This window comes from Punica granatum, chromosome 8 (assembly GCF_007655135.1).
Source record: "Punica granatum isolate Tunisia-2019 chromosome 8, ASM765513v2, whole genome shotgun sequence".
Classification (NCBI taxonomy): Eukaryota; Viridiplantae; Streptophyta; class Magnoliopsida; order Myrtales; family Lythraceae; genus Punica; species Punica granatum.
In genome coordinates, this window is record NC_045134.1 from 7,750,341 (window position 1) to 7,761,048 (window position 10,708).

The window sequence follows — 10,708 nt, forward strand, 5'->3', positions numbered from 1 at the left end:
ACACTAGATAACCTAGAAAATAAAACTAAACTAAAAATGATCTAAATACTACTAAAATTCAACTAATTCAAGGTCCTAGAGTCATTTAGCCCCAAAAGTATCAAGATTAACTTGATTCTATCGATTTATCACGCTCCTACCATTTCTTAGGCGAAGGTATAAGGTGCAATCACTTTAAAAATGGTTATACCATGCATGCAAGTGAATTAGTTAAAATTATTGTATAATAGCTTAATTTTAATTGTCGGGGTAAAAGTTTCTTAGCAAATTACTTTGATTTGAAGTAAATTACATGGATTTCGACAATTCTTCACTTAGATTTTTGGTAAATTACATGGATTTTAATATGGGGACTTTACTAAAATTTTTAATAAAGTAGTTGAGTGCACCATGTTGCCGCTTTTGGTGATGGCACCGTAGAATTTCCAGTAAGAGCTTTTTCTTCTTTTTTTTTTGTGCGGGGTTTAGGGATTCAAACGAGTCTCAATCGCACCTTAAGGCCAGGGGGAGGGACTCTCTTTGCACCCGTAAAATAAGATCCATAGTGGTCTTAGCTTTTGTCATTCCTGGGATAACAATAGAATAGTAACACTGATACGGCAGAAAAAGTGGCAAATTAGTACATCGAGAAAAATAGGTTATAACGGGTCTGTCTTAAGGGAAATGGCCTCTGGAGCACAACTCACAGCCTTTGACTGTGAAAAGATGAGATTTATACCGAATTCCATCTCTTATGGCCTCAAACAAGCAATTTTATATTATTTGAGCGTTTTTATAATTTTTAGGAATAGTTTATTTTAGAGAATTTTTTTTTCCTTCATTATAATTTCGTTTTTCTATTTAAGCGATGTAAGCCCCAGGGCTAGAGACAGTTTTTTTGGATTATCAATAAAGTTTTGAAGCTACTGTGCTCTTGCGCCCATTCTTGGATTCGATTCGAGTTTAATGCCGGTTTCTTAGAAATTCGAAAAATCAATATGAGATTAAAGGTCGTATTTCTGGTATTCTATGGAATCAACGGATCTGTGACAGTTGCTCGTGTATACGCTGTGTCAAACACCGTCCAAATGGGATAGCTATCACTCGTAGCATTGATAGAACTCACTTTCACTAGTACTTGATAAGTTGATCCAACTATTATCAACCTAGAATGTAGAGCGAGCAGAAGGGGAAAATCATTCGATTCATTTGACGAAGGATTCAAATTGTCATTGATGATATTAATTTCGAAGCAAACTTAAGAGATAACAGAAAATACTGTCTGTACAACAGTGAGCACAAGAAGGATCACAGCCGCGATCACGGAAATGCCCGCCCACGGAGTGTTGAAGTAGTCTTGCCTCAGCGCCGCTTTCCACTTGTGCCATGGCACTTTGTAGTATGTCAGCAGCTGTTCGCGGAGATGAGCGTAATGAGATGTACCTGACATAAGAAGACCCTGTGCCAAGCTGTTAAAAATGTTCGCTGCCTGCAGACTGTCACCGAGGGTATTCTCAATAATCCCGCACTCGACCAGCAGGTCTATGTCCTTGGGGCTGTCGATGAGCTGATCCATGAAACAGAAATAAGCTGTAAACGGAGAGTCATCAAGGTAATGGCACTGCTCAAAAGCGAGCAGGTTTCTGTAAATAGTTTCGGTGTAGTCACCCATGAACATGTGTGGGATTGATAGCACCCCGTCTTTGAACTCGATATCGAGGAGATGGGTACTCGAGTGTTTTGCAAATCTTACTCCAGCTTGATGCAGTTCAGTGGCAGTAGGGATGCGTGAGGGAATTTGTAGTTCCTTGTTTACTGGTGAATCCTTCTTGGATGATAGGTGACAAACCCAGAGGCAGTCCAGAAAGTGCTCTATCTTGCGGTTTTTAACCTTTATTGGATCATATCCTTTAGTCCCGATATCCCCTCTTAAGTTGACGAACTGGCACACGAGTTCTATGAAAAGAAAATCTCCTCCTCCTTTTCCTCCTCCTCCTCCTCCTCCTTTCGTTTCTTCCTCGTCTTCTTGTCCCATTTCCCGTTCATCTGCTTCTTCCTCCGCAGAAGGGTTGATTTCGATTTTGATTTTAGCAAAAAGATCTTCGATAATGAACAACGGGAGCTGGTTTTCTAGTAAGAACATATCATTCATAATGTTTGATATATAGTAGGGCCTATTAAAGATCCTGCAACATTCTGGCATCTTTTCTTCTGCGACGATCACCAAGAGCAGGACTATAAATGCTGCATCGACCATCACAATCTCCACGAGCTTATCGCTCTCGAGCTGGATAGCGTCCGCGTAGTAACTCCGCAATTTCTCTTCTCTTTCCTTGACGAACACAACGTACTCCTCCAAACTGAGCTGCGTTTACGGATCTGAGTATTTAGGCTCAAGAGACAAATATAGACACAAACTAGCCACATAATCCTGTTTACGTATGTACGTCTAGATGCATGCATGGATCCTAATCCTGTTCAAACACTGATGAATGAATAGCTAGGACACTGGTAGCTTCGACTTCACTTAAAGCCTAAACTTGTCGAAATGCATACGTATAGTCCGATACACGGTTATGCAGAAATACCTGAGCCCTTTGAAGGAAACCTGCGAAGAACCTCTGCTTGTATTCTTCCATGGCTTCTAGGTCCTTTCTTCTGTGGTGCATCGGGCCTATGGAGACAATGCTCGGAGCGTAGGCAGATGGGTTTTTGACAAGGAGACGCCGAGGGACTTTATAGATGGAGTAGTGAGTAGAGAGAGGAGACAGGTCAAGTTTCTTTCTCAATGAGGTAAGCAAAGGAACGTGTGGGTTTTCTATATCATGATGATCATCATCAGCAGCAGCAGCAGAATCCTTTATAAACAGCTGCTGCTCTTCCACATTTTCTTCTGTCTCTGATGATTCCTTTGCATCCTTGCGTCCTTCCTTATGATTATCACTGTAAAAGCAAGAAGCCCGCACGTTGCTTTTGATATTAAAAATTATCGTAAATGTAATTATCGATATACATATTTATATATATTCTATAGCTATATATAGGAAATCAATTAGCAAAAAGAGAAAAAAAAACGGTGCCTTGTTTTCAGTCAGCTTCATGTTAAAATTATATTTCGAATTCATATTTAGAATGTTATCCATTTGAAATTATTTCCGCCCTTACCATATTACCCTGTCGTCATAATTCAAATAGTCAACGCTGTGAACTACGTACATTGTGTGAGTGAAGGATAAAATAGTGCTTGATCAATATGAAGATTTAAAAGAACACTGGCATACCCGGCACGACTGAATTAGTCGGGTTCAATTAGACTTTTGGATATCAGGATTTACACTGAAAAATAATAGTGGTATAAACATAGAGCTCTATTGAGTTCATGGCAAGATGCATAGCAATTAAGTAAAACAAAAATATATAAAAAAAGAAATATATATAGAATAGTTCGGTAGAGTAAAAAAATAAATAAATAAAGAATTAAGATAAAATAAAGAAATCGAGGAAATGGAACTTTTTGTTTTTTTTCAGCGAATAGAGGAATACCAGCTTTGCTTTGCAAGATAGTTCCTCTTAAACGGGGGCATCAAAAGCAGTGGCCCCCTCCTTTGCTCACATGCATCTGCACTCTTTTTCTTAAACTGGGCGCTTCTATATATATAGTATGTAATGGCAAAACGAAAGGGGAATGAATAACTGCTTTGCTCGAAAACCCCCTGCTCACGGTGGATTATCCTCTCATTTACCAAAAACAAATGGCTTCAAAAAGTCTTCCTCCATTAATATATACTTGAACTTTGTCCGCGAAATTTGAGATGCGTAACCTAAGTAATTTATATGAATCCGAAGTGCCTCTTTCAGTGCTCCTAATAATCTGATAAGAGAGAGTCATAAGGCTAGGAAATTCGACAAATACATAGAAAGTTCTTGAAAGGTACAGCGGTCTCCACTTTTAGAATAAATAAGGCTCGCTCCTTCATCATCTTTCAATCCTTCCTTCAATATCGTCATTTCGACAATGAATACTTTAGAGACATGCTTGCTTTCTGTGGAGAATTCTGCTTTTGGAAGCATGGCAAGTGTTTGGAGAAGTGTTTGCAATGGGAAACTGCAGAACTAATTTTGTGCACATATATGGTATTATATTTCAGTTTTTTTTTTCTTTGTTAATGTTGAGATATGAAACTACCAGATCTGGTTTAAAAAAGTTTGGTTTGGTTTTTATCGTATAGATTTCACGCATTGTAATTTGAACTTATCTTGAGGTGCATTGGCTGCAATTATTTTGTCTACACTCTTGCAATATATATAAATTGTATACGAATACAACTTTGATTTAATTGTCTCGCTTGACTTATCTTCTTAAAGCTGGACTATTCCACTCTCAACATAGCAGAATCTCTCTACCATGGTGATATATAATTATAGATATATATAATTACCGTAAATGTAATTATAGATATATATAATTATATATATTCTATAATTATATATAGGAAATCAATTACATTATCAATTATATATAATTATATCGCAATATTAATTACGTGATCATGTGCATTTTGATGGGATTCCATGAGCATTGAAAGTGTCATCCAATTATTATGCTCCCTTTTCAACTGAACAAAACCAAAGCCAATGCGGTGAAAGATTTTCGTCCTATTGTCAAGCAAGCTGTCCGACTCCGAATTGCTTAAAGATAACTATCCCACACCCCCTTCATAAACTCAATTTGCAACATATTAATGCTGCATTTGACTTTAAAGTATGATTTTAAAATCAGATTTTGATTTTGAAAAAGTGTGGTATAAATGGGACTCACCCTTTGATTTCGTATGAGTTATTTTGTTTTGTTATGGAAAAAAGTGGTATAAATGGGGCTTATTTTTTGACTTTGTATGAGTTATTTTGTTTTATTGTAAATAGAATTAAGTTAAAGTTGTGATTTTAAAATTATATTCCCAAACCAAACAGGCTATAAATAAAAGTACAAAAATATGAACGCTCCTTTGCTCTCTTAACTAATTGGGGCGGATGATACCATAGAAAAATTCTATACAAAATTAAGATTACGTGAAAAACTCACGCATTGCACTAGCAATATTTTTAAATACTCATATCAAATAATCTCATAAAAATTACATTAATTATTAAGAAATATAAAAAAGAAATATATATAGAGAATAGTTTAGTAGAGTAAAAAAATATCAAAGAATTAAGATAAAATAAAGAAATCGAGGAATTTTTTTTTTAGGTGAATAGAGGAATACCAGCTTTGCTTTGCAAGATAGTTCCTCTTAAACAGGGGCATCAAAAGCAGTGGCCTCCTCCTTTGCTCACATACATCTGCACTCTTTTTCTTAAACTGGGCGCATCTATATATATAGTATATAATGGCAAAACGAAAGGGAATGAATAACTGCTTTGCTTGAAAACCTCCAGCTCACGATTGTCCTCTCATTTACCAAAAACAAATGGCTTCAAGAAGTCTTCCTCCATTAATATATACTTGAAGTTTGTCAGTGAAATTTGAGATGCATAACCTAATTAATTTATATGAACCCAAAGCGCCTCTTTCAGTACTCCTAATACTCGGATAAGAGAGAGTCATAAGGCTAGAAAATTCGACAAATACATAGAAAGCTGTTGAAAGGTTCAGCTGTCTCCGCTTATAGAATAAACAAGGCTTGCTCCTCCATCATCTTTCGATCCTTCCTTCAAAATCGTCATTTCAACAATGAATACTTTAGAGACATGCTTGGGGGGCTTGAAGATAATTCTGTGGAGAAGTCTGCTTTGGGAGCATGGCAAGTATTAGGAGAAGGGTTTGCAATGGGAAACTGGAGAACTAATTTTGTGCAAATGTATGGTATTATATTTCAGCTTTTTTTTTTATTTGTTAATGATGAGATATGATACTACCAGACCTGGTTTTAAAAAGTTTGGTTTGGTCTTTATCGTATAGATTTCACGCATTGTAATTTGAACTTATCTTGAGGTGCATTGGCTGCAATTATTTTGTCTGCACTCTTGCTATATATATATAAATTATATATGAATACAACTTTGATTTAATTGTCTCTCTTATCTTATCTTCTTAAAGCTTGAGTATTCCACTGTCAGTATAGCAGAGTCTCTCTACCATTGTGACCTATGACAATCGGCTACCTAATTTTGGTGCACTTTCTGGGTGGAGGTTTATTCATCCCAGCTGTTTCTTCTTTTACATAGATGCAAGATGCAAGGCTATCCATTTGAAATACAAATTTAGAGACTTTTTATGCAATATACTTGAAAGGCTTTCACTGTTAAGGGGATTGGGTGCTTGAATTTGTTGAGAAAGAGCCATAGATTTTCTAATTGTATACAGAGGTCTGCATCGATGTTGAGAAGATTACCAAAGGAAGCAACAACCAAGCAGAGAAGATGAATCATTTCTTCAAGTAACATTGGATCCTTGCTCTAGATAGATGGAGACACAGAATACAGGAGGTCGTCTTGAACATTCTTCCAAATTGCATTTATTTTGTTAAGTTGACGTAGTACTAATTACGTTATCAAGTGCATTTTGATGGGATTCCATAAGAATTGAAAATGTTATCCAATTATTATGCTCTGTATTCAACTGAACAAAAGCAAAGCTAATGCAGTGAAAGATTTACATTATTCTATTGTCAAGCAAGCTGTCCGACTCCGAATTGCTTAAAAATAATTACCCCACACCCTTCATAAACTCGATTTGCAACATATCAATTAAAAGTACAAAAATATTAACGCTCCTTTGCTCTCTTAACTAATTTGTGCGGAAGATACCATAGAAAAATCCTATACAAAAGTTACCTAAAAGAAAATCCTATACAATATTAAGATTACATGAAAAACTCACGCATGGCACTAGCAATATTTTTAAATATTTGTATCAAATAATCTCATTAAAATTACATTAATTACTAAGAAAAGTAATAAAAAATAATTATGGCTTTATAGTTTACGGCGTTAGGGTTTAGTTTTTGGGGGTAGAATTTGAAACTTTTAAGCTCAGGAATTTATGGTTTTAGTTTTTAGGGTTAAGGTTTACGAATTGGTGCTTTAGGGTTAGAATTTTCGGAGTTTAGATAGGATTTTTTAGGGTTAATTTCTTTTCCAATATATCTATTAATTTAGTAACTAAGAAAGAATTTTTTTTAGCAGAAAGGAGAATTAACTAATTATTGCCAAAATTGTAGTAAGGGTATTTTACGCATTGAAAGATTCGGGTGCATTTATTAATTGATCAACTTGATTAGAGCTGAGTAAACTTTGATATTGTTTACAATTGCAATACTGTTTGAACTATTGATACTGTTGGTCAAACTAATTTACAATGTTGAAAATAAAATTTGACTTACTTTTGTATAGATCTCAGGTTAGTGGTATATATATTTTTTTTTTCATTTATTACTCTAACCATAGAACAAATGATTGAAGCTGATTCAAATACTTGTTTCTGCTCTTGGAGAATGAATTGGTAGAGAGAACGACATATTTAATGAATTGGTAGAGAGAACGACATATTTAGGACATCATAGTAGAGGGGCATGGAAAGAAAAATCTCTGAATTCAGAGTGCGATGGGAACCAAACTTTCAGAGGTTAACATTAGCATAAGAAGGCGATGCCATTCGAGTTACAATATCTTTTTTTTTTTCATTTTTGTTTGTCATCTCTCTAGATTTACACATGTTGATGTACTAATACATATTTTCAAGTTATAAACAAAGTGCACAACTTAAAGATCAAAATCAACCTTGTATATAAAAAGGATTATTTTTCACATGCCATATTTGATCAAACAAATTATGTGATGGTTCATGCCAATACTTTAAAAAGAGGATCATTTCCTAGAAAACCTATATGTTAGATCTACGTCATTTGTGGGTCGAACCAATATATACTTAAAGTCGATTACATTGTAAGAGCATATTGACCAAACCAATAGAAAACATAGCAATAATTACTAAAGTGAAACGACAACTCTACGGCCAATTCAAATATGTTTTCCACAATAGTTAGTTGTACAATTTGCTCGAACAAATTTCTTGTGTGGAAACTAATTTGACGGGCCGTATTATTCTTCATTATTCTGCTTTAAATCTTGACAACAACATAAAATGATAACATTGTTATGGTGGACAATTATGTCTATTTGTACACATAATAGTTATCCAAACAAAAAGTACCAATGAAAATAACTGAATTGGACATCTTTTAACGATAATTCATGTTGCATGCATACTATATGTTTAAGTTAGTTCACTATATTATGAACATTATAAGGTAAAATTTTCACTTTAAAAATTGGTTCTACATATATAGAATTGTAATATGCTGAAAAGAACATGTTCGGTCGGAAAATAATATGCTGCGTGTATATTAATTCCGGACCAATTATAATACCATGTATATGGACATTTCTTTAACCTTGCAAGCATTTATTATTTTATATTTTGATTAAACAACTCGTAATTGGAAATAAATATCTAAAATAAAGTTGAGATAAAATAATTGTAAATAAAATTGGAAAAAAAATATTATTAAATTAAATAAAAGATAAATTCGAAAACAAAGTTATATTTTTTATGAAATAAAATATCTAAAATAAAGTTATTTTATAAATAAAATAAAATTATAAATTTGATCTTATAATAATATAAAATCAAAAAAATAAATATAAAAATAATTCAAATAAATAAAATAATATAATAAAAATATTGTAATATTTTTAAATAAAAAAATAGTTATTTATTCATTGTAAAACAAATATTGTAAGAATAAGTGTTATTTATTGTGACTGGGCATTTGCAAAGTTGAAAATAAAATAAATGATTCAATTGTAAATTAAATATGAAAATAAAATAATTGATAAATAAAGTAGAAAATTTAATTTTAAATTATAATAAGAGAAAATTAAACGAACTCAGGTCTACTTCGAAGAAGATGGGATTTTTTTTTTCTTTTGTGGGGTTTTTTTTTTTTGGAGGTGGGGGGTGGGGGGGGGGGGCTCCCATTTCTGGTCGTCACCCCATCTGTCAAGGTCGGTGGCACGGTCAAAGGATGCCAGCGACCTCGTCTGGGCAATTGCGGCAGGTACTGGAGCCTCCCAACTGCTCCGAATATCCCCACACTGTCTTCACACCGAAGGTCTCGTCTGGGGGGTGTTGACCCTCGTCTGACGGAGTCAAACCACTCCCTTCCTTAACAGTGTCAGGACTGGCCTATTAAATTGGTCAAACTTTCGCCTTACGTGATGACTCATGCTAATGACAAATTTTGATGAACTTTCGATCTGATTCAATCAACTTGTGACGCCATTGAAATATTTGAGGGCTGAAATGATGTTTCTGGGTTCAAAGGTCTAGTATATGATTAAGAAAACTACCATACTACCATGATACACAAATTAGGTATTATTATAGAATTTGCCTAATCGCATACATAAATTTGATTAACCGTCATATCGCTAGTGATGAGATGTATATATATACATCTCAACTGCATATACAAGAAACAAAATGAGAAAGAAAATATGCAGGAGTGCTAACCTTTTTCGTTTTTGTTTTTGCTGAGTTATAACCCAAATAACAGAGCTCTCCCTTGTTTGTGCTAATTAAGTTTTAACTTTATACATTATAATGGGATCCTTGCAAAAAAGATTTTTGAGTTTGCGTATGCTTTTTTCGGTTACAAACTGAGACTTATGAACCTAATAGGTGATAGGATCAAAATGTAAATCAAATCTCATACTAATCGAACCTAGAACGCATTCTGATTCAGAGTTGAGGGTGGATACATACCTCATCTCCTTCCTTGCAATCTCCTCTCTGGCTCTCTGTGTGTTTTCTTATATAGAGGTGTGTTCTTAATTTCTCGTTTGCCCAGCCAGCAGCTCATACTTATATAGCAAACTCAGAAGAAAACACTGTGTTACAAACTTTTATTAATGAGTGCTTAGTTGTCCCACTTGATTGGGACAATGAATTGTACGGCTAGATTAAATAAATACATAATTATCAACATATATATCTTAATCGTGTGATTATAATTAACTAGACTTATACCTATGCGGTTTTCAACATTAATTATTATTCAAGAATTATTCATATATTATTCAACTTGTTGCCTCATTTTTAAAAATATTAATTATTTTATGATTCTGGAATTACTCTTTAAAAATTCTAAAATTTTCTTTTGCATAACTTTTTTTTGGGTGAATTTTTATTTTGCATAACTTTATCTAAGTAATATAAACAGAAATTAAATTCATGAAGTTGAATTAGCTATATTAGAATAGTTCGTTGAACGGAAAAAAGAAAGCATTATATTTTGTTCTTTCTTCCCTTGAGAGGACGAGGGAAATCATATAAGCATTTATTTAAAAAAAAACTCTATATATTATGTAATTTAAAGTGCTCCCACATAAACCTCCAGTTCGTGCTATGAAATCCATATTAATAATTATTACTGAATTCAGTTTCTTATATTATTATTTATTACTGAATTTTCTATCGTAAAGTTTTGTTTATAAAATCTGTGCATTGCACGGAATTTAAAAACTCAGTATTTACTATATTACGATTTACTTAAATAATACAAGTACTATTAAACATCACACTGTTTTAGTATCAGGATACTCTTTCACCCGTTTTCAATAGGAAAAACCACTATATACCTGTCTTTTTCATTAAACTTTCAAT

The 10,708-nt window shown here is 33.7% G+C and overlaps 1 protein-coding gene across 3 annotated transcripts; it reads right to left on the reverse strand.

Annotated features, from left to right (window-relative positions):
* Nucleotides 1-1,187: 1,187 nt before the first annotated feature.
* LOC116187180 (UPF0481 protein At3g47200-like) lies at nt 1,188-9,920 on the reverse strand. 3 transcript variants are annotated; one of them, XM_031515795.1, is made up of 3 exons: nt 9,809-9,920; nt 2,568-2,922; nt 1,188-2,344 (listed from the first exon to the last, which is right to left on the reverse strand). In XM_031515795.1, the coding sequence occupies exons 1-3, from the start codon at nt 9,811-9,813 to the stop codon at nt 1,238-1,240; spliced, it is 1,467 nt and encodes a 488-aa protein (XP_031371655.1). In that variant the 5' UTR covers nt 9,814-9,920; the 3' UTR covers nt 1,188-1,237. The 3 variants fall into 3 exon arrangements, with proteins under 3 accessions (XP_031371655.1, XP_031371654.1, XP_031371653.1); XM_031515794.1 differs by lacking the exon at nt 9,809-9,920 and adding an exon at nt 5,247-6,515; XM_031515793.1 differs by lacking the exon at nt 9,809-9,920 and adding an exon at nt 3,523-3,878.
* Between the last annotated feature and the right edge of the window lie 788 nt (nt 9,921-10,708).